This window comes from Symphalangus syndactylus, chromosome 3 (genome assembly GCF_028878055.3).
Source record: "Symphalangus syndactylus isolate Jambi chromosome 3, NHGRI_mSymSyn1-v2.1_pri, whole genome shotgun sequence".
Lineage (NCBI taxonomy): Eukaryota > Metazoa > Chordata > Mammalia > Primates > Hylobatidae > Symphalangus > Symphalangus syndactylus.
In genome coordinates, this window is record NC_072425.2 from 8576298 (window position 1) to 8600334 (window position 24037).

The 24037-nt window shown below is 54.1% G+C and overlaps 1 protein-coding gene across 5 annotated transcripts in view; it reads left to right on the forward strand.

The window, feature by feature from the left end:
- Positions 1–3421: 3421 nt before the first annotated feature.
- QSOX2 (quiescin sulfhydryl oxidase 2) overlaps positions 3422–24037 on the forward strand; it is a 38944-nt gene continuing 18328 nt past the window's right edge. Inside the window, exons 1-4 of one of the 5 annotated variants that reach the window (XM_063636753.1) lie at positions 3638–3763; positions 3886–3980; positions 21360–21460; positions 23362–23410. In XM_063636753.1, the coding sequence (XP_063492823.1) occupies positions 3968–3980; positions 21360–21460; positions 23362–23410 (163 nt within the window). In that variant the 5' untranslated portion in view covers positions 3638–3763; positions 3886–3967. Of the gene's footprint in view, positions 3764–3885; positions 3981–5222; positions 5572–8954; positions 10010–11175; positions 12084–21359; positions 21461–23361; positions 23411–24037 lie in introns of those variants that run through there. The other 4 variants (XM_055270389.2, XM_063636754.1, XM_055270390.2 and 1 more) reach the window with 4 other exon arrangements.

Consider the following 24037-nt stretch of genomic DNA (forward strand, 5'->3'; position numbering starts at 1 on the left):
GAGGCTGCCTGGGCCCTGCTCCACCTCTCCCTAGGGGTCTGGCACGGAGCCCCTGCCCCCAGACGTGCCTCTGTGTCCACAGTCCCTGGAGGGTGGCCACCCACCTCCTCCTGGTGTCCTAGTGAGGACATGGAGAATTGTTCCCCTGGGCACTGTCCCTGGCACGTTGCCAGTGCTCAGGGGCTGGCGCAGGTGTGCAGAATTTTTCCTCAGAAGTTTTCCCAAAATGGGTGGTGGCTGTAAGCAGCTGAGCCCTCCATGCCAAACTCCTGCTAAAGGGGGAGACGTGGACGGCAGGGCCAGTCCTGGAGCCGGGGCCATTGAAATCCATCGGGTCCCATCTCTGCTCTCCCCATGTGGAAAGGGAGGCGGCTCAGAGCTGGGGTTCTGCCTTTATCTCCAACACAAGCATCGGAGTGGGCCCTCCTGGGTTCTGGGAGGCACATGGGCCTGAGACCCTCCTCTCTGTCACATACATGCCATGTGCCCTTCACCTCACACAGTAAGCCCTCTGAGCCTCAGTTTCTCCCTCTGTAAAACAGGAATATCAATACCTGTTCCACGATGGGCAGGCCTATGCAAACTTGCCCCAAAGATGGATGAGGCTGAGAGGCAGAAGAAAGAGGCTGACAAGTCCAGTTTCTCAGGAAGAAACATTTAGTAGGGACTTACAAATGGAAGCCACATCCGTGTCTCTGGAGGCACAGACAGATGCGATCCCGCCATCACCCCCAGGCCCAGGGCTTATCTGCCATAGGGGAGGCTGGTTTAGAAGGGATGTGCAGAAACCTGAGGCAGATAGCATCAAGGCTTTGTGCCCTAAGGGTAGGATTTACGGCAAGTACCTGCTCTACACAGGGAACAACAGATCAACTGGAAATCTTGGAGGCCTTCCCGGAATCAGGCTCATCAGGATCCAACACAGCAGATTAGGTCCAAGATGCTGCTGCCTCAGCCTGCACAGCGCCTTATCTCATCAGGTCTGACATGTGATCTCCCCGCATTTTGATCTCTTCGAAGCCAGAGCTGTCTTTGTCAGGGCACCTGAAAATGGGCACTGGCTGTGTTTCCTCGCTCCACGGCACGCACGCTAACCACGCCTGCAGTCACCTGGCCTTTGCCACAGCGACGTGTGATGCCTCTCCTGCAGGTGGGGGGGCAGATTTCACGCAGGCTTTGGGCAGGACCTGGCTCAGCACAGACAGCTCTTACCTAGGCTCCGAGATTCAATCCCAACCCCTTCCCCTCCCCTGCCCTGCCTTGGATGGGAGAAACGCTGGTTGTTTTGGGGTGTGGCCTCTAAGTGCTGGGCTGAGCTTGGTCCCAGGGGTGGCTCCGTTTCACCGAGCAGGTTTGGGGTGAAGTGTTGCCCTGATGTTCTGAATGTGCCCCTCCAGTTGGGCACATGACGTCCTCTGTCTCAGCCGGATCAGGCTCCTTTTCTCCACTCCTTGTTCCCCTGCCACCTCGCCGCTGCTTCTTCTGGAGGCCTGGGGCTTGGCGTGTGGCCCTCCCCTCTGTCCCATAGCCTCCCCGGGGGACCTCAAGCAGCCTCAAGCTCTGAGCTCCAGACTCAACTCCCACTTCTAAACCCTGACCTGACACCTCCCTTAGAGGTTGAAAAGGCTGTAACAGGTCCAAAGCAAACTCGTGGCATCCTCGCCTGCATAGCTCTCCCATCTCGCCACTGCACGATTTAGTCTCAGCCATAAGCAACCCCATTCCTCCAGTTGCTTTGGCCCAAACTCTGCCAATGTGACACCCTCTGCCTCCACCCAGACTCGGCCGACCCCTCCACCAGCACTGCCTCTCACCCCTCCCTGGAGTCCCTTCCAGCCTGTGGAAGGAGGCGGCGGCCCCTCCCAGGTCCCCCGCTTCCCCTCCTGCCCCTTCTACTGTGCAACTAGAAGGGCAGAGCTGCATCCTTGCACCGATCCTCCCATGGCTGCCCCACATTCAGCGTCAAAGCCCAGTCTGTGGCCCAGCTTGTGAGTCCCCCTGGGTCTCGCTCGGGCTCTCAGCTTTTCTTCCCTCCCACGCTTCCCCTAGCTTGCTCCGCTCCCGCCAGGCCTGGCTCCTCGCTGTTCCTCCAGCGTGCTCAGCACCCTTCTGCCCCAGGGCCTTTGAATGTGTGGCTCCTCTGCCTGGGCCATGTGCCTCCTCCCTCACCTCCTTCTCCACTCAGGTCACCTTCTCAAAGACCTCCCCACCCTCCTGTGTACGGCAGCCCTGCTGACACCTGTCTCCCTGTCCAGCTTCATTGCTTTTCATAGCACGCGTTGGCTGCTTTACACGTTGGTTTGTTTTGGGTCTGCCCGAATGCAGGCCAGGGACACTGGGGGCTCGGTTTTGTTCTCGCTTTGTCTCCAGGGCTTGGCACAGAGCAGAAGCCAGGAAACGTGGGTGATGGAAGGAAACATGAACGGGGAGACGCAGGACGTGAGGAAAAGGGAGCAGGCGCCTTGGCCAGGGGCCCTCTGGGAAGAATCCTCTGATCTGGGGTTAACCGTTGTTAGCAGCAAAACCTTTTAAACAAAATCTTACACAGAACCCCACAATACAGTTAACTATTTATTTTGAGACAACATCTCGCTCTGTCATCCAGGCTGGAGTGCAGTGGCGGAGTCACAGCTCACTGCAGCCTCAAGCTCCCAGGCTCAAGCCATCCTCCACCTTAGCCCCTCAAGTAGCTGGGACTACAGGTGTGCACCACCATGCCCGGCTTTTTTCTTTTTTTTAAGAGATGGGCTCTCACTATGTTGCCCAGGCTCTCCCACTCCCTTTTTTTGTTTTGGTCACACAGTTCAGAGAAAATCTTGACATGTGTAAAAATTAGGAATAGGAACAAAAAAAATCAAGTATCCTGTTCAATGAAGCAAAAAAGTCATATGATTTCATTTCCAAACCATGAAGCTGCGTTAGACTGGAACACCCTAAAAGGTAGCACGCAACACATCTGACTTTGAGTGGATGTTTTGCTGCATCTTCTAAGCGTTCAAATCTTATATTACAAAGTCGAGGCTGGCCTGTAGACCCTCTGAAGCCCCAGGTGGGGTTGACAAGTAAAAGAACCCCGGAATAGTTTTTTACGTCTAAGAATGTCTTGTTAAATTTGTATTTCAGGCATGGCACAGACCTAGGCTGAAAACCCGACTCACTGTCTGAAATTCACGTTGAACCTGGCGTCGTGCACTTCCATTTGCTAAATGTGGCCACCTGGGCCGGCTCAGGGTAAGGGGTTTGGGGAACGCGCGGCGGGGCAGGGAGACGGCAGACTCTTGGGGGCGGGGCTGCCACGCATGGGCGGGGGCGGGGCCATAGGGCGGAGAGGGGAGAGAGGGCGGGGTCAGACGTGCGGGGGCGGGGCCGGGCGCATCGGCGCACGTGACGGTGGTTGCCAGGGTGAAAGTTCAGCGCGCCGCCGACACTTCCAACATGGCGGCGGCCGGGGCGGCTGTGGCGCGCAACCCGGGAGTCGGAGCAGGACCTGCGCTGAGAGCCCGGCGCTCGCCCCCGCCGCGGGCCGCACGGCTGCCGCAGTTGCTAGTGCTGCTGGCGGCGGCGGCGGCGGGGCCGGGCGCGGGCGGTGCGGCGCGGCTGTACCGCGCGGGCGAGGACGCCGTGTGGGTGCTGGACAGCGGCAGCGTGCGCGGGGCCACAGCCAACAGCTCGGCCGCGTGGCTCGTGCAGTTCTACTCGTCGTGGTGTGGCCACTGCATCGGCTACGCGCCCACCTGGCGGGCCCTGGCCGGGGATGTGCGAGGTGAGGCGCGTCCCCGCGTGGGGACCCCCGACCCCCGGGACCGCGGCCTTCCGGGACCCCTTGCGACCGCCCCAGAAGGCGGGTCCCGGGGCCCCTCCTCCGTTTTTCTTTCTTTACTGCAGAGCCAGCCCCTGCCCCACAGAGGCACCCGGCTTGGACCAACCCTGGCCTTTCCAGGGGCAGGAGACTAAGCCAGCTGCTCCCATGTCTCCCCCAGGTAATCCCCGTTAGATCCTGACGAGTTGGGCTGTCTCAAATCAAAATGAAACCATTCTCCCGCAGCCCTCACCTCACACTTGGGGATAGGGAAGCCCTCCCATATCCCAGCTCCCAAAATACCAGTGTGTTGAGCCCCAAGAACTTCATTGACCTTCCAGGCCTCCTACCCTAGCTGTTTCCTGGCGTCTACACACTCCATCCCCAGTTATTCCACATTAGTGCCTAGAATTCCTGTTCTCTGAGGATCCCTCATTCCTATTCCACACTCGTAGCCACCCATTCCCTTTAAACTTTCATCATTAACTTTCTGGTTCGGATAGCTGGCCATATAGTGGGTGCTCAAAGTGAACCCACAACTTAGAAATCCAAATACTCTGGAGACTTCTCTATAATACCGCAAAACAACCTACAAAGCAATTTTTTTTTTTTAACTCTACAAAGCATTTCATTGGTGGGTTCTTTGATCACAGATGCACAGCCTTTGAGAAATCTTTCACCAGAAACTGCTGGTAGTGTTCTGCATTTTATTGTTTAGTGCTTTCATCTGGTCGCACGTTGTTAACCAGTCAGGAAGTTACTCGCCTGCTCTACGGGTCAGAGTTGGCGTGGGAGGGGGGCATTCACAACACCCTTCCCTTAAAATGGTATTTAAATCACTGAAGTAGGAGGTCCTCCCGACCCAGTGAGATTTGGCAGGACTTCCTGTTGTGCTAACCTCTAATTACATGTTTCAGTGGGCAAGATCTGTAACAAATTGCTACTCTTTCTTCCTGCACCTTTGTTTTTATGCCTTACACCCAATCCTGCTGTATTTTTCTCATCGCCAGATTTGTAAAGAAACTTGTTTTTTCAAGTCTAAGTAGGGCTTTTGTATGTCATTGTAAATGGTTATCTTTAAAATGCATTCTCCTCTTAGAGAGCTGGGGCCCTTTGATTCTAACAGATTCCTCCTGTTTGATCTCATGTTTTCTTATGTCCCTGTTGACCTGACTCAGAACTGGGATCAGAGACTGGAAGAGATGGACAGAAAAACTGTTCAGTGGGGTTTTTAGACACTACTTTTAGGAAAACAAACAAGTAATTCAATCATGTAGGGAACCCTTCAGTTCCTGTGTGTTATTCAGTGGCAGAAACAGATATGTTCGTTAAAATGCAGGTGGCCCTGGCAGGACTTGGTCACTTTTTTTGTGGGTTTTGGTTTTGATTGTTTTTTTTCTTTTTTTCAGTTGAGTCGGTGAAGTCTAAAGATCGTACCAGATTCAAATATTGCAAATTCTGTAACTGAAGCAGCACATAGGCAGCCTTGAGAACTGTCCCCGGAGCTCGGAAGGAAGAGAGCCACACAGTAACGTCCATACCCAGTGGTGTGATTAACTCAACTCTAAAATAAGCCTCCTTTAGAGGGTCTGACTGTCTTCCCAGTCACGGCAGGAAGAACAGACTTGGGCCTGAGACTGAGACTGGAGGAGGACATGGCTGAAAGTGAAAGACACAGCAGTGGCCTGACCAGGCAGCAGGGAGAGGGCTTCATGGAGCCCAGGCAGAGGGTCCTGTTGGCTAAAAAGCCAAACTATAAAATATTGAAAGAGGTTTGTTCTGAGCCAATAAGTGTAGTGGCCATGGCCCGGGGAACAGTGTCAAGAGGTCCTAAGAAAGTGTGCTCCAGGCAGTCACGTTAATTTGATTTTATACATTTTAGGGAGACAGAAGTTATGGGCAGGGAGACATAAATCAGTACATGTAAGGTATAGGAAGGGGTAGGTTTACAGATCATAGATGGATTCTGATTGGCAATTGATTGAAAGAGTTAAGCTTTGTCTAAAGACTTGAAGTCAGCAAAGAGAAATGCTTGAGTTAAGCTAAAGGGGCTGTGGAGGCCAAGGTTAAGTAGATGAAGCCTCACAGCAGCAGCCTTGGGGAGAACAGAGGGTAAATGTTTCTTTTCAGACCTGATTGCTGTCAGACTCATTAAATGTCTCCTAGATCCAGGAAAGACCTAGAAAGGAAGGGAGATTCTCTACAGATGCAAATTTCCCTCACAAAAGACAGCTTTGCAGGACCTTTTCAAATATATCAAGGAAATAAATGTATTTGGGGTTGAAATATTTTGATTCCCTTCAGGGTTTGCTATCTGTTATGTGGTGCTGTACCCGAGTCAGGCTGGAGTGTGGTGTCGTTGCTGCTGAGGCTGTGCTATCTGTGATCTCGGTTTCATTCACACTGGTCAGCTCTGCCTAAACTCCAAAGGGAGGTGGTATAACCAGGCGTGTCTGACCTCCCTTGCCATCAGGGCCTGGAATTTGTTTCCTCAGGTTGCCCTCCTGAGGGTCTCCTTGGCCAAGAGGGGGTTCAGTTCAGTCAGTTAGGGGACTCAGGATTTTATTTTTGGTTTACAGTCCTGAGAGCCAAGCTGTGCCCATGAGGCTTGTGGGAGGTGGAGGCCGGGTAGAAAGGGATGAAAAGCCCTCGGCACTGAGGAGTCCCCAGAGCTGTTCTAAGGCTGCGACTCTCAAAGTAGAGCCACTTGGGGACTTGTTAGAAATGCCTGCTTCTCAAAAGCCCCAGCCCAGATGTGCCAGATCAGAACTGTCTGCTTGGCGTCTGGCTCCCTGTCTGTCATCCCTGCATGGAGCTGTCCCACAGGGATAGGGCGCCCATTGCCCATGGCAGTGCAGGGGTCTGGCTGCATGCAGTCATTCCTGTTGTCAACATTTTCATGTTTTCTTATGTCCTTGTTGACCTGACTCAGATCAGTCACCTGTGGCCCTGATCAATCACCTGTGACTTAGGTCATCCTGCTAATCCCCTGGGGGCACACAAGCCATGGCTTGGGCCCCCACTTCTGTTTAGAGTGTCCAGCCACTTTCTCCCACTGGTCCCCCTGGCCGGCATCTGCCACGCCCTGCGTTCTTCATGCCTGTGGCTGCTGGAGAGGATGGTTAGGTGCGGGCTCTGCTTCCCAGGAGCCTGCAGCTGGAAGGAGCAGGACAGGCCAGGGCACCTTTGTTTTCCTCAGAAATTTGGATTGAACTTTAGCTCTTGACTTGGCTTTTTCAAGGTTGGGAAAATAAATGCTTTTCCTTATAAGAAGGTGGCTTAACAAACAAAAGGTATACTGTTTGGTGTGACCAAGTGTCATTCTAGTGTTTGTGGAGATTTGGCTTAAGCTTGTCACTTCTAAGTGCTTTACAGAACAAAACCTTGTTGAGTTCCTGAAGATCTGCCTGGCAGTGGTGGTTGCTGGGTTTGTGATAGAAGATGAGGCACCGGGGCCTGGGGCTACACTTCGGCCCATCTGACCGGTGAGATCTCCGAGATGCCTCTGCAGTCTTGAGTGGACAAGAGGGTGCACCCTAAAGGCAGGGCCTGTGTCCCCGTGCCCCCTCTGTGGCCCTGGTGCCTGTTCCCTCCCATCTCCTTCACTTGGTCAGCCTGAGAAAACAGGGCAGGCCGCCACCCACAACAGGCTGAGTCCTCCCAGACCTGCCCTCAGGAGGGCGGGAACGCTGGTGTTGCAGGTGATAGCACGTGAGGTTGCGTGGGATAGTCACGGTCACGCAGCTGAGTGACAGGCCGGGATGGGTGTCCAGGTGTGGGTGACCTGGAGCCATGGGAGTTCATTCCTTTGTCTTTGTAGAGGACAGGTGGGGGTTGGGAGCTGGACACATCCAACATCTCCTGAAGGAAGCGTAGGGCACTCTGTGATTGCTGCCAGCTCCTCTGTCCCACTTGGTCTGGTTTCTCGTCTGCTTGACTAGGCTTCAGGCTTCTTGGAGATGAATTAGAACTTGGTGTTCCCCACGGGCTTATTATCTGTTTACTGGAAAAAGAAACACTAAGGGCCAGAGGGAGGGGGACATGCAGGTGTCAGCGGGCATCTGGCAGGGCTGACAACCTGTGAGAGCTGCCGGGTGAGAGCCGCTGGGTGCTCACTGGACTCGGGAGGATGGAGAGGGTGGAAGGAGGAAGAGTTGGGCAGTGGAGGCCTCCTGTCTCCTTTTGGGCCCAGAAATGGCCTAATGCAGCCCCGCTGTGGTGACCACATGAGTATTTTACAGAAAGGATGGTGCATCGGAGCAGCCGGGCTCCACGCTGGCCTCCCCAGTGGCTGTGGTTGGTGCATCTGAGAGTGCACCGAGAGACCCAGGCTGCTTACTTGTTGTTGAAGTAAGATGGGATGGTTCGCTAAGAGGGCCTTACAGCCACGTCCAGGGAGCCGTCTCCGCTGTGTCATGCCGGTCGTTGTGCCATGGGGTGACCCAGGTGACCCATGTCGTAAGCACTGCTTGGGCTTCCCTGACGGAGGACGGGCTGAGGGACTGTCATTCCCTCCCAAGAGATAAGCAGCATTGGGATTGCTGTCACCTTGGAGCACCCTTCGAGGCTGAAGAACGTGTAGTTTTGGTTTACCAGAATTGAGGGTAATGCTGGGGATCAAGAGTTCTTGGGATCCAGCCCTGCCCTCAGTTCCCAGATGAGGCGACCGTAGCGTGCGCCCGGGTTTTCTCAGACCAGCCCTTGGCAACTTCTAGGTGATTTGTGTTAGGCTCTCCTGGTTGCTAGGTGGGTTTCATTTTTACCCAGGCCTGTTATTCCAAACTTGTGCCTTGAACTTGGAGCTTAGCTAAGACCTTTGCTCAGCCAAGAGGGGGCTCTACCCAGAGAGGGTCTTCTTCCAGGGACTGGTGTGCGGAGTTCGAGACCCCAGCATGGCCCAGACTCAGGAAGGAGAGGCTGCAGTGGAGCTCTGTCCCTTAAACACAGCTCTCTAGTTGCATTTAAACTTGCGAGATTATTTCATCTTTACTGTAATCATTTTCTAGAACTAATTGATACTTGGCTGTACATTAGACTTCTGTAGACTTTTTCATTAGAACGTGACAAGCAGCAGCAGAATTAATCTTGTTAGATTCAGTATTAGAGTTATTTGACAAGCACGTTTGAAATAAATGTTAGTCTGCCCTATATAGTAGCTTAATTATTTCCCAACTATTTTTAAGACTGGAGTCCTAAAATAGCCAGGCTCTTGAGCAGAAGTGAGAATAGGCCTGCGGTCTCATTTCTGCCTCCCTTTGGAACCCCCTGGCTGTGCTGGGTTGGGCACCCCCGCCCCTGCCCACACCCTGTGCCTCTCAGCTGGCTCTAACCCCAGAGGCCCAATGAAAGCAGGCCATTTGCATTCTGCTTTAGAGGTTCAGAGCTAGACAGGTGGGCAGAGCAGGAGAAGGGGAGGGTACCCGTTGAATGAGGCCAGTGCTCTGAAGCGAAGCCTTTTACGTGTTTTGTATTTGATTTGATAAGATGGACTCTGCCATATCTTTTGTGTTGCCATGAATACCGTCCATCTGCCGGGTCCTTGCTGGGACTCCTGGCACCTGTTCAGCTGCTGAGGGCGGCCTGTGTAACTGAAATTCTCCCTCATCTGCTCGGCCTTCCCTGAGCACACGGGCTGGCATTCTTTCAAGGACAGACAAAGGCGTCATGGGGTGCCCGCATGTCCCTTCACCAGGACCGACCCTGAGTGGGGTGGTGGTGTCGGGAGCGTAGCTGTACTGAGGCAGGTCAAGGTGCTGCCCCTGCAGACTGGTGGAGCTGGACTTCTCTCGCCCTGCAGTGTGGGCAGGGGCTCTGCGTGAATTCACGCTCCGGGATGAATTTGCGCTGGAAATTCATCTGTTGGAGGAACAGCAGGGAACAAAGCAGGGAGGTCCCCGCCTGAGGAAGCCTGTGCTTTAGAGGGAGCAGCGGACAGTCAACAGGAAGACAAATAAAACAAGGAAGTGGCCGGGGCAGTGGCTCCCGCCTGTAATCCCGGTACTTTGGAAGGTGGGCGGATCACTTGAGCCCAGGAGTTCAAGACCAGCCTGGGCAACATAGCAAGATCCCCACTCCTGTGGCCCCAGCCACTTGGGAGGCTGAGATGGGAAGATCACTGGAGCCCAGGAGGTTGAGGCTGCAGTGAGCCGTGATCACGCTCCTGTACTCCAGCCTGGGTGACGGAGTGAGACCTGTCTCAAAATAAAATAAGTAAGTTACCTGTAGGTTATAAGTCCTAAAAGAATGAACAGACTGATTAGAAAGAAACTGGACTGACCCTGGGTGGCAGAGCAAGGCGTCAGAGGGCAGCGACTTGGGAGAGGAGCTGCAAGGTGAAGGCCCTGCCAGGGGCATGGCCAGCACAGAGGACCCGAGACAGCCAAGACTGCGGTGTCCAGGGGACCTTTTGTTTTAGAGACCAGTCTCTTTGTGTGGTCCGGGTTGGCTTTGAACTCCTGGGCTCAAGGGACCCTCCTGCCTCAGCGTCCTGAGTAGCTGGGACGATGGGCAGGTACCACCATGCCCAGCTAAAAGGACTCTGATAGGGCCTTGGTTGCTCAAGGGGGCGACCACGAGGTCCCTGAGGGCCCGGCAGCAGGCAGATGCAGGTTGAGTAAACAGTGCTTGTCTTCTTCTTCCTGAGCAACAGAGTGCCAAAGAACGATTTTAAGCAGAGAAACCTGTTTTCTAGGTAAAAATCTCTGGCTGCTCTCTGGAGAACTGAAGGCCAGAAACCAGCGGAGCACAGTGGGATGTGTGAGAGAGGCCAGGCCGCGCGTGGCAGCTGGGGCCTGAGGGGCAGAGGGAGGGTTGGCACAGCCAGGTGGGAGGAGGCTGCCCGCCGGGCTTGCTCAGGGCCTGGATTGCGAGGCGGGAAGGAGGCCCAGGGAGCATTGTCTTTGGAAGGCCAGCTCAGGGTTCCCTGAAGTGTGAGGGATCCTCAGGGAACAAAGGGGAAGTCCGTGCCTTCCTGGCAGAATTGTGGTTTCAGGTCATGTAGACAGTGTTTGGGCAAAAGTTACCGAAGGCCATGTCTTGTCATCTTGGAGCATGAGAGGGTGCAGGGAGGTGGGCACGCACCCGAGATGCAGAGCAGTGCGTTTCGCTCCTGCCCAGGGCACGGCTCTTGTTCCTGGCCCCTGGCTGGTGAGTTTCCCCGTCTGGCTAGTTTTCTGCATCCTGTTGCTAAGGAAATTTTTTTTTTTTTTTTTTTTTTTTTTTTTTTTTTTGAGACGGAGTCTTGCTCTGTCACCCAGGCTGGAGTGCTGTGGCGTGATCTCAGCTCACTGCAAGCTCCGCCTCCCGGGTTCATGCCATTCTCCTGCCTCAGCCTCTTCGAGTAGCTGGGACTACAGGCGCCCGCCACCATGCCCAGCTAATTTTTTTGTGTTTTTAGTAGAGACGGGGTTTCACCGTGGTCTCGATCTCCTGACCTCGTGATCCGCCCGCCTCGGCCTCCCAAAGTGCTGGGATTACAAGCGTGAGCCACCGCGCCCGGCTGCTAAGGAAACATTAGGTAAAACCTGGAAATAGGACAAAAAGCTGAGTCTTGTGTTCTCTCAACATCGTGTTGGGGTGTTGCACAGGCTCGCCCAAGGGCTGTGACCTGGAGGACAGACGTCTCTGTGTTTACCCTGCTGTTCACTGCTCATTAAGGGCCCAGGCTCTGGGGTTACTCGTGAGCTCGCCAACCTCGTCTGTCTGGTAGACAAGGAAAGCCCAAAGGTTGTGGTTTTCTTGCCCTATAGGACAGTTTCTTTGCGTACTGTCCCTGGGGGCAGGTAGCACTATTCTCTGTGCTTCCCACCTGGTCTCACCATTTCCTTCAGCAGTCCCAGTGGAAGAACGTCGTTGACGCGCGTTCACTCTGCGTTTGTGTGAGAAGTGTGTGTTTAGCTTTGGAAAAATTCTACTTGGACACTGGCACAGGGTGGGCTCCAGGTGACACCAGCCCAGGACATGCTTCAGGTGACGCCGGCCCAGGACGGGCCCCAGGTGTCGCCGGCACAGGACGGGCTCCAGGTGTGGCACAGGATGGGCCCCAGGTGTCGCCAGCACAGGACGGGCTCCAGTTGTGGCACAGGACGGGCCCCAGGTGTCGCCAGCACAGGACGGGCTCCAGGTGTTGCTGGCCCAGGACAGGCTCCAGGTGTTGCCAGCACAGGACGGGCCCCAGGTGTCGCCGGCCCAGGACAGGCCCCAGGTGTCGCCGTCCCAGGACGGACCCCAGGTGTCACCGGCACAGGACGGGCCCCAGGTGTCGCCGGCACAGGACGGGCTCCAGGTGTTGCCGGCCCAGGACGGGCTCCAGGTATGGCACAGGACGGGCCCCAGGTGTCGCCGGCCCAGGACGGGCTTCAGATGTGCACTCCTCATGCTGGGAATTCACCTGGTATTTTATTTATCAGAGGTGTCAAGGTGGAGTGCACCCGTGTAAGTCTCAGGGCACACGCTGGGTTTTGCAGCACCCATTTGGCCAGGAGGCCTGTGGTTCAGGTGATGCTGCAGCGCTGGCTCTTCCTGCTGTCATGAGGAAAGCCTCAGATTGGCCAAAACTTGAGGGAAAGCAAGATGGGTTTTTTCTGTCTTCTTTATTTAAGCTGGCAGCTGCGGCCTGTTTCAGAGGGTGGGTTCCACCCGTGTATGTCCATCCAGTCCAGCTGAAAAAGAAACATCACCATTGCCACCTAGCATCTGCCCCATCTCCACACACCGCACATCTCCCCAGGGGCCGGCGCACAGCCCTCTGTCCTTGGGCAGCAGCCAGTCCTGTCTCCGGGTGCCCCATGGAGGAGAGCTGTCTACCTGGCTCTCTGTGCGGAGCAGGGAGTGGGGAGGAGGTGGAGGGTCAGGAGCGTTGGGACAACGCCTGGGACAGCTGAGTGGAGGTGGTGGGTGGCAGGTGGCTTGCAGAGTCTAGACTGGGAGAGGTCCGGGTTGACTTGGTGGGGTGCAGCCCCTCTCCCGGCCCTGACCCTGACTGCCGGTGACTTTGGACCCAGAGGGAGACTGGCTGCTCCCTCAGCTAAGGTGGCCGTGAAGTTCCATACATGATCCTTATGATGGAAACTGCTCTCCACAGCCCTGTTCCTCCCAAAGCTGAGGCCAGAGAGTGTCGCTGGTGAAGATGTTCATAGAGGAAGCGCCTGCAGGCGCTGAGACAGAGACCCATGCCTTTCTGTGTGCCCAGAGTCCGTGGCCTTGGATGTGGAGAAGAGACGGCTCAGCCTTGGCCACCACTGGGCCATGCTGCCTCTGTAGCCACCAGAGCTCCACGGGTCGCCTGGGTGCGACCCAGCCCGAGGGTGAGGGGAGCAGGTGGTCTTCAGGGCTCTGGCTGCTGCCAGCGCTCTGTGCTTGCTGGCCACCCAGCTCACTGGCCACCCGTCTTCCTTCACTCGGACGTCGTGGTGTTTATGAGTTCTCCACACACATCAGTGGCTGTTGAGACAAAGAACAAAGTTCGCACCAAGCTCTGCAGCCTCGTGTGAACCAGCCCGAGCCCCGCTCAGGGCTTCCCCTCATCTTCTGTGTGACGGTGTCCCTGACTCCAGGTGCTCCCGCGGCGGCCTCCCCTTCTGCTCTGCCGGCCTGAGTTGTCTTCTCTTCTCTCCTTCCTTGGTCGTCACTCCCCGTAAGGGCCCGGCAGTGTCCCTGGTCCCGCATCCCCAGCAGACGCTTGTCAGTCCCTGCAGGTGTGGCCGTCGTGGGGGCGTGGCCTTCGAGTGGGCATGTTGGTCCCGGCCCTGCTCCGGGGGGTTTGCTGTGCCAGCACTTGTGCCTTTGACCTGGCCGATTCTCACACTGCCCTTGGGAGATAGATCTTCCTTGGCATCTCCATTTTACAGATGGAGCAACTGAGGCAAGAAGAGATGGTAACTTGCCCCAATTCTCAAAACCCAGTAAGCAGCAGAGCCGGATGTGAAGCTGGACTGCCTGGCTGGGTCTCCACCTGGAAGGAGGGGCTGCTGAGCATGGGCCGTGGGCGGGGTAGACTCCCAGATGAGGTGGCATTCGGATGGAGACCTGGAAGGCAGACAGGAACGAGCCTGGTAAAGGGAGCGGGGGTCACACAGTCCAGATGTGTGGGGACACGACAGAGCAAGACTCGCCTGTGGTCGCTGGGGTGCGGCGCAATGAGGCTGGGGCGGGCGCCGTGGAGCTGGGGGGCCTCGTGGAGACCAGCCTTGCTCCCAAGGTGGCCGTCGGGGCTTCCTCCAGGCCCCTGCTTCTGTCTCTGCCTGCTGATGCGAGGTCCACGGGAAAGGTCTTAGTGACAGCAGCCTCACGCCCAGGAAGGCTCCTGGGTGCCAGCGTGCTGGCCCTGAAGGGGCTGTGTGAACTCTGTCACCTTTTTCTCCACTAAGTGTCTCTGTCAGGTCAAAAAGAATTTGCCACCGTTGCTCTAGGATGGTGCGTTGTCAACGCTGAGCTGGAAAAGGTGTGGGACGTCTGCCGGATGTCTGGGCGGCCCTCCAGGGGGTCAGTTAGAAGGGCAGCACTCCTGTGATGTGTGCAGTTGACCCTCAGACAACTTGGGGGCTGGGGGTGCCAGCTCCTGTAGAGTCAAAAATGTGTATATAACCTGCGACTCTCCAAAAACTGAGCTCATAGCCCACCCTTGACTGGAAGCCTTACTGGTAACAAACGGTCGATTGACACAAACTCTGTGTTACACGTGTTCCGTACTGTGTTCCTACAGTAAAGCAAGCTAGGGAAGATGGTCGCACAAAAGAGAAGTGGGCCTTCTGCTCACGAAGTGTCCCAGGTGAAGCCTCATGAAGGCCTTTGCCCTGGCCAGGCTGCCCCAGGTGGCAGTGGCAGAGGAGGTGGAGGCAGTAGAGGGGAGGCAGGCGTGTTCCGTGTCACTTCGTGGAGGTACGTCGTGCCTTCTATCTGGCTTTTTTGCTTCTTATTTCTCTAAACTGTTTCTGTGTGGTCCCAGTCCTCCTTCCACCGTTTGCTTTAGTTTTAGTGCCTGGTTTAGAAAACGGTCCATATCATAGAAGAAACCAAAAGCCGTCTTGAGTGATGAGAGCCTTCTGCCAGGTGATGTGGTGTGTTTGTGTTTGGCACTGGTTAGGAGGCACTTGGCTCCACAGCGTCGCCTTCTGTTCATTCCTCTGGTGTGGTGTCTGTTAGCTCTTGGGTTTCTCCACGATTCGTCTCATGGAACCCTTCTCCCCTACCCTTTTGGCCACATCCACAACCTCTCATGGTCTCCTTGATTGGCTCTGTCATAAATCCTGTGAGGTCAGGCACAGCCTGTGGACAGTTTTCTCCAGCGGGAGTTTGTTTGGGCTCGATGGTCTTCACGGCTCTTCCTGTAACAACGATGGTGTCTTCAGTGGTGCAGTCCTTCCAGCTGTCATGATGTTCCCTCTGTGAGGCTCTCTGCTACCGTGTGGGCCAGCCTGAGAGGACTGTGTAATGAGCCCTAAAGGGCCTCAGGACCTCAGATCTGGAGTAAGGCTCCTTGTGTTTGGGGAGCAGGTAGACTGATGAAGCCTGGGGTGTTGAACTCGTGAGTTCTTCGTGGCCAGGGGCATTCAGCAAGATCAAATCACTGTAAAAGGCAGTCCCTTACTGGAAGGTACTTCCTGGCTTCAGGGACAAAGCATCCGTGGAACCACTCTGGAAAAGTGTTTCTCATTGCCGGGCCTTCTCTTGCAACCAAAAGACTGGCAGCTGCTGTTTGTCTTTCTTGTTCGAGGCTCAGGGTTAGCGGCTTTATAGCTAAGGGCAGTCCTGCCGATACACCCGGCAGCACGTGCACAAACAGCAGTCGGCCTCTCCCAGCCGGTGCTCGCTCCTCTTCCTTCCTAATTCATGTCCTTTGTGGCACTTGTTTCCTGAATAGGGCACTTTCGCCTGCATAAAATACCTGTTCAGGCAGATGTCCTTTCTCCTCCATGATGTTCTTTTTTTTTTTTTTTTTTTTTTTTTTGAGACAGGGTCTCACTCTACCCAGGCTGGAGTGCAGTGGTGCAGTCTTGGCTCACCGCAGCCTTGACCTGCCGAGCTCAAGTAGTTCTCCCATCTCAACCTGCTAAGTAGCTGGGACCACCGTGCCTGGCTAATTTTAAAATTTTTTGCAGAGACAGGGTCTCCCTATGTTGCCCAGGCTGGTCTTAAACTCCTGGGCTCAAGTGATCCACCGGCCTCAGCCTCCCAAAGTGCTTGGATTACAGCCATGAGCCTCCAGGCCCCGACTTATACTGTATCCTGACAGTGGTTTACCTTTCTCTGCACTGTGAATGGTTCTGTGTGTGGTCTGTAAGTTTTGTGTGTGTGGGTTTTGATGCATTGTAACTTTCTATAATAGATTTGTGTATATTTTGTGGTAGTAAATGATAAAATAGCATCAACAAATGGTCTCTGCATTCATGACATGCCTTTTCTTAATTTTTTGGATATTTCTAGGCCGTGTGGCTAATCTGCAAGTTTTTTCAAATTGTCGCATATCTCCAAAAAATTTCCCAATACATTTGTTGAAAAAATGTGCGTATTTAAGTGGACACACGCGGTTTAAAGACATATTGGTCAAGGTGACCACTTCCCATGTGTCACGAAGAGGAGGGGACAGGAGGTGAGGGAGGCTGTCCGCCCTGTGCAGAAAGCGCTCACTGCACAGCCTCAACAGTTCCTGCAAACTGCCACGCGAAGCGCAGGGAAGATGGCAGGTCTTCAGATAACGACATTTCTGTCAACATCGTTTCCTTATAACGTGGATGAGAGAAAAAAAATGGTTTTGTTATGTGTCCTTCCGCTTCAAGCCACCGTTTCCAGGAGCCTGTCAGTGACATGAAGTGAGGACTTCTGTAGTTCCTCTGCCTCCCTTTTTATGTGTCTGTGGGTCAGCAGGTGGGACAGTTCCAGAGCAGAGGTTCCTCTTCGCTGGGAGAGCCTGGCAGACGGGACCCACGGAGGAGGCAGAGGGGGTGGAGGGGGTGGAGAGGGCAGAGTGCCGGCCCTGAGGCTCGCTCTCCCTCTCTCCGCTTCTGAGGACTTGGAGCTCGGTGTCCTCATCTGCTAAGTAGGGGCGGTGACATTCACACCACAGCCTTTGATGGAAGCTCAAAAGGAATAAGGTGGGTCTGAGTGCTTCTAAAGCATTAAGGGCTGAAGAAACTGCACAGAGGCGATGGTAGAGGGCTGGGTAAGGAGTGATCAGTGTGGGGCTGTGAGGGGCACTGCCCTTCCGCCGCATCATTTCGTGCAACCCCCTGAGCACTGGCTGGGGTCCTCCTGTGTGTGGGGATGGGCTGCCAGGCTGATTGGACACGGATCCCTGCCTTCCAAGGGCAGAGCCCTCTGGTCTAGTGGAGAGACGGTGTGAAATCTGTTGGGAAGATGAAGATAATTTGCTTTTGCAAAGCCTTGGTTTTCTACATGTTGATGGAGGCAGCGTGTCCCGCGGCCTGCGGGAGCCTTTGTACGGGAACTGGTGGAATGATGACTCCACAGGTGTTTGTCTCAGGGTGTAGCGGGTGCATGTTTGGGCGGCAGCATCTGACCTGCGTGACGGGGAGTCTTCATTCGCCGCGGTAGGATGGGGGCATATTCTGGTCACACACTAGTCGGAGTCGGGCGCGCCTGTTAGGACGTTTGCCCTCACGCTCGAGGTGCGTGCTGTGCGGACTTACGGACTTTGGAGCCTTCCTCGGCCTCTGCGAGCGTCAGCTTCCCCCTCTGTAGGATCCTGTGTTTGTCACCAGGCCACTCCCGTGGTAGACAATTTGGTCAGAAAGCTTTGTCAACTGTAAAGGGCTGTGTAAATTTACTTCCCATGGAAACAAGGCTGGTAGGAGGCTTTTCCTGCCAGTGAAACTAGGCCTAGGCAGGGGGTCAGGGAAGGCCTTGCTGAGGTGTTACCTGTGTTCAAATCGTGAAACAGATGGGAAAGCAACCAGGAACAGATCCGTGGAAAGAGTTCCATCAGGGAGGAGATGGGGCAGAGGCCCAGGGGTGGTGGGATGGAGGTCAGGCCTGTGCATGGCTGGAGGGGAGAGGAGAGGACGAGTGAGTGGAGCAGTGCTGGGTCTGGCGGATCCTCTGGAGGCTGGCACTCTCCCAGGCGCCTTCCAGCTTGGTTCAGAATGTTAGAATTATGTACTTAAGTCTTGATTTGAATGTTTACTTGCTTATCATGGAAGAGTAACAGGTAGAAACAACCAACAGACGTTTGGTCTTGGGAATCTGAAGCCTCATTGGAGAGAGAGAGCCTGTGAAGAGCCAGTGACAGGGTGGATTTGTGGCCTGACGTGGTGAGGATGCCGTCACGGAGGCCGACTACTGAGGCTCATGTGTTTTTGGGCAGCGCCCTGTGGTGGATGAGCTTGTTGGGAGTGGGGCACAGGAATCAGGGAGCAGTTGTAAGGCCTGGATCGGATCGTGCCTCTGTTCCTCATGGGCTCAGCCCTTTGGCACCTGGGATTCTGCATTCCAGGTGTTACAGAGTTGTTTACTGCAGGGCTGACAGCCATTCCCACCAGCCACTTTTGAACTCTTCACATTCTCTCTAGTGCTGCCTGAGATTCAGGAAAGTTATTTAATTTTAGGTTTTTTTGAGACGGAGTCTCGCTCTGACACCAGGCTGGAGTGCAGTGGCGCTGTCTTGGCTCACTGCCGCCTCCGCCTCCCAGGTTCACGCCATTCTCTTGCCTCAGCCTCCCGAGTAGCTGGGACTACAGGCACGCACCACCACACTCGGCTAATTTTTGTATTTTTAGTAGAGACGGGGTTTTACCATGTCGGCCAGGATGGTCTCTATCCCTTGACCTCATGATCCGCCCGCCTCGATCTCCCAAAGTGCTGGGATTACAGGTGTGAGCCACCGCGCCCAGCCAGGAGGGTTATTTAAAAAGAGCAGCACCAGCTGGCCTGGGCCCAGACTGTCCAAGCGGCCTTCACCTGAAGTGCCGGCAGAGTTCCACGGCCGCTGTGCAGGGCGCTGTGTTGCCACCTTATACCAAGATCTGTGGGAAGATAGAAACTAGGAAAAATGCAGGAGAGGTGGCCAGCGGAGGACAGGGTGTGGTGCGGCCAGCGGGTGCCTGGGTCAGCGGGGATGTGCTTTGTGTTTGTTTTTGTAAGTAACATGCCCTAAGACAAATCTGAGAAACCACAGATGGGACCAGATCCCACCGTGAAAACCAAATCCTGGCGAACGTCTTGGAACGTTTTCTTCTTCCCGTCTTTTGTGTTTGCTGTTTGTAGGCCGGCTTGATCATGTCACATGGCCGTGATTCTGTTGTGTGTGCAGTCTGGGCTCTCAGAGCAACTTTTTGTTTTCTTACGTGTTCTTTCTGGGCACAAAGGTGCTTTTCTTAAAAAAAGTGTGGAATAAAAATGTGTTATAGAAATTCCCAATAAACAGAATGAAACCATGTGGAATTGTGAGCCAGATGAAAGGCCACAGAAATGAGACACTTTGGCTCATATGTGATATGTTCCGTCTCTTCCAGGCATGCTTTTAACAGAACCTCTGAAGTTGGAGACCATAGCTTGCTCTCAGAAAAGACTTCTTACTCTTTTTACACGATTTATAGTCGAATCATTGATTTAGACAAGTGGTCAGAATCAGAATACAAGGCAACAAAGAACCTCATCAGTATCTCAGTGACAGGCAGACATAACGTTCCCTCCCGTTCAGAAATCACTGGGCTTCTGGTCACAAGGCTGTGTCAGAGCAGCGCCCCACGTGGCTGGCTCCATTCCTCCAGGCAGGTCCGTTTGCCGGGCGCCTGGGTCTCGCCTCTGCACCTGCCTCTCCCACGGTGCGGCGTGTCCTGCCACACTGCTGACTCTGGCAAGGCCTCCAGGCTCCGGGATAGCCAGCGCCCATCCCTTGACCCATTGGTGCCCCTTTAGGCTGTCCCCTCAAAGTCTCAGGGCCTGGAAGGACCCCTACAGAGTGAGGAGCCAGGAAACATTTTGTGAATTGGCAGTGCAATTTTTACATCCCAGAGAAAGAACAGAAATCTTTTAAAAAGAAAACCTCACTGGTCAGCTTCGGAAACCATGACTTTGATACTGGTGACTGAAGCACGAGCTGGGCACTCCCCTTCCTCATGTGAGTCATTCCTCTGGGTTGCAGTGAGGGCAGGTCTCTCTTTACAGAATTGTCCCAGCTCATCATGAGCAAATGGTGAGAGATGACACATCACCATTTCGCTGCAGCCCTAGTGCATTAATGCATTTAGGTCGTGATCACTAAGGAGAGAGGCGTCACTTGCCTCTGGGTGGAAGCATGTTCCACTACCTACAAAGTAATCTCACCAAACAAATTAGACAAGAATCTAGATCTGAGTGCCCTGTTACAGAAAAGCCAGGAATCCGGGGTGCTCTTGGTCAAACCCAGAGAAGGAAAGTGCCAGGACCCACCAGCAGCAACCAACAAGCCTTGCTGGGATCTTGATTCAAACAAACTTTAAACAACGAACAAATAGGGACTTTTTTTTTTTTTTTTTTTTTTTTTAAGACAGAGCCTCCCCCTGTTGCCGGCTTACTGCAGCCTCTGCCTTCCGGGCTCAAGCGGTCCTCCCACCTCAGCCTCTCGAGTAGCTGGGACCGCACATGTGCGCCACCAACACCCAGCTAATTTTTTGTATTTTTTTTTTTTTAGAGACAGGGTTTTACCATGTTGCCCAGGCTGGTCTCAAACTCCTGAGCTTAAACGATCTGCCCACCTCGGCCTCCCAAAGTGCTGGGATTCCAGGCGTGAGCCACCATGCCCAGTGGAGAACCTTCATCTTTCAGAGGCAAAGCCTGGTGGATTTTGTGTGGAAATGATGTGCTGAGATTTGTTGTGGCACAGTTCTGGAAGTGGGTGGAGACTTTGGCAAAACAGGATTCACCTTGAGCTGATAATTATTGATCCAAGAGGTAGAATGTGTGGGATTTGTTACTTTTTTATCTCTATTTTATTTGCATGTTAGAAATTTTCCATAGCAAAAATTTTAGAGGTAGGAACAAAAAAATGTATGGCTCCTTTTAGCCTCCCCAAAATGGCATAGACGTTCCAGGGTTTGCGGGCAGTGTCTGGGATGGTGTTGGAAACCACTTCACATGTGTCTGTGCACACGTCCTTGCCTTGAAAGACCCTGCTCACATGCTGCCAGTACTCGCTGGAGTGAGAACATGGGAATGGTTTTGCCAAACAGCCTGGACCGTATCTGATTAATCTGCACATACTTGCTTGCTGTCCTGACTAAGTGCCGGCTGCTGACAGCCGCTTCTGTTACCAGTGCTTTCATCCATCAGGGTGTCATTTAATTAGGGGACAACAGCCTTGTGCCTGCTCCGTGATGTGCAAGTTCAGCACAAATCCGCTTGTTCTGTGACCATCTGTGGTAGGAGAGGCATCGTGTTGTTGGTGGAAGTTCTCTTTCCTAGCTCCACAGAGACGCTCTGTGTGGTGAGGGCCTAACTGATGACCTAGAGGGGGCAGGTGGGCTGGTCTCTCAGGTGGCCGCAGCCTGGAGTGGGGACTGCTGGGTCCTGGGCTTCCCAGGAGTCCAGTGCTCACCACACTGAAGGTCATGCTCCTGCTTTTCAGACTGGGCCAGTGCCATCCGCGTCGCAGCTCTGGACTGCATGGAAGAGAAGAACCAGGCCGTGTGTCATGACTACGACATCCACTTCTACCCCACCTTCCGGGTGAGTATCACGGGGCTGCTTGTATGTTGAAACTCACCTTCTACGCCACCTTCTGGGTGAGTATCACGCGGCTGCTTGTCTGTTGAAATTCACCTCATCATAGTGCCTGTGTTTTTGGCTTCTCTGGCTCTCTCCTTGAAACTTCATAGGAATTGTAGGAGCTGATGTTTGCTGGGGGCAGCTCTTGTTCCACCCTGTTGTGCTGTGGAAGTGTCTGTGGGACTGTCCATGCTCACACAGCCCCAGTCACATGGAGGGGATGTGCGAAAAGACCCCCTGCAGCCTGCACGGCCAGAGGGCGCAAGGACGCCAGAGCGCGAGGGCTGGCACCCCGGCCTGAAGCCACACGTGTGGTCCGTGTACCACGGGGCTCCCCTCAGTGGAACACACACACGCTCACTCACACATGCACACTCATGCACACACACGCACACTCATATGCACTCGCACGCACGCATGCACACGCACAGGGCCTCTGCCTTCAGAGCCAAGGTCAGCCCTGCAGACAAGACTGTGCCCATTGCTCCCACTAGAGGGCAGAGGTACCTGCGACCCTGTTGCAGGCCCATGCATAGCATGTGTGTACACGTGGGTGCCGCTGCCTCCTGCACGCCTTGACGTGGACATCTCCAGAAACGTGGGCGCCTTGGGTCCACTTCCCGGGAAGCTTTGTGACTCCGTCCTTGTCAGCCCTGGTGCCGTGCTGTGTGGTGTGGTGTCACGTCATGGTAGCTTCCCTTGTGTTTTGGGGGCTGTTGTTTTCACTGTGCTGGCAGCACCTGTGGTCCTGCCCCAACAGGTGCCACGCTGGGCAGCACCAGTGTCAGCCCCGCCCCAGGGCCTCTCAGGGCCTGTGTCACACGCTTGCTTGCCTGCCCCTGCGTGTGATTATGTCAGGATGGCTTCCTGTTTTGTTTTGTTTTAGCTTCAGATACAGGTCACACTGTGCTGTACGTAAACTTTCGGGCCCTCTTTCTGTTACTTAATGGGACATTGCCCAGATCCACTGCGATGCTCATTGGATGGGATTGTCCAGTGATGTCACTCTGAGAACCAGAACCCCCCATTGCCAGGCGTGCAGGCTCTTCCAGGCTTTGGTGGCTTTGAACAGCGCTGCTGTGTGCATTCCCGGGCATGGGGAGAGCTGAGGCTGGAAGAGAAGCCACTGGGCCACGAACCAGGTCTGTGCACAACAGACCTGCAGGGCCAGCAGCTTCAGGCAGTTTCGTGCTGGCCCAGGAAGCAGCGCAGCAGGAAGCACTGGCAGCTTCGTTTGCATTTCCCTGGCGGCTGCGGTGCCAGCACATCTGGCTTTGTGGGCCGTGGATGTCACGGGTGAAGGGTCTTCCTGTTGTCTGTACGTTTCCCTCTTAGCTGGACAGTGCTTTTCTTACCGACCTCATCTCTGCCGTCTTGTAACCTTGTCTCGTCACTGTCTTTAATGTACCCTTTGATGAGGAAAGTTTTTAATATTAACATAAGAACCTTGTCATCCACTCAGAGATACTGCGTGGTGTCTCCTCCTCCTGCACATCCTCTGTGTTGTTGCAGCTGACGTTACAGCTGACCATTAAGACACATGCTCACTACCAAGTCCTGGAGAGCGGTGTCTTTTATGATTCCAGCCCAATTGAACTGTCTTGCTTCTAGCTGTGTTGGGTCAGAAAATGTAAATGATGGGAATGCTAATTGGAGCTAACCTTAGCCCCCTCATAAATCTGACAGGAAACACTAATATGCACAGAGACACGGAGAAGCGTGTGGTTTGTCATCAATTTATGAAAACTGTCCGAAGGAAATTGAGTAAAGCTCCCTCTAAGGTGACGGGCGTTTTGTTGCTTAAACACATGCAGATGCCCACGCAAGGCTGCCTCTTACTTGTTCTGTGTTTTTCTTCTTAGTATTTTAAAGCATTTACAAAGGAGTTTACAACTGGAGAAAATTTTAAAGGTAAGGACATAAGCATTGTATTTTAGTCCCTGAGATTCCCCTCATAAACCTGCTAAAGACACACGGCCCCAGAGCCTGGAGAGCTCCCAGCCCGGGTCAGCACCTTTGCCTCTGCTGACCTTCCTGCCTGCTTTCCCTTAAGAGTTCAGACATTAATAGCTTCAAAGAGAAGTTTTCGTCTTGTGCTTTGCCTTGCTTGGCAAATATTTTAGTAAAAACTGTTTCAGAGTAAATTTTTTATTGTAAACATATTTGGAGATGTGCACAGATCACATGTACCCACCCGATGAATTTTTACAAACGATCTCACCCAGGCGAGCATCGCCCAGAGTGTGATCAGACCCCGCAGGCCGCACCCTGGGGGGCTCTGCCTGTGAGTGACACAGTGGAGCTGCCTGGCCTGCTCCTCGCAGCGCCGTGTCTAGCCATCTGCCTTTGTTGCCTGTCCCTGTGGCTCACCCATGCTTGTCTCATTGCCATGTGGTCTCCAGTTGTGTGAATCCAGCGCTGTCTGTACCACACCTGTGGGTGGCATTGGGCATACCCACTGGGATTGCATATGCTGCCACCTGCACCCTGCTGTCTTTGGGCCCCAGGCTGGGACGGGGCTGCTGTCCCTGGGTGTAT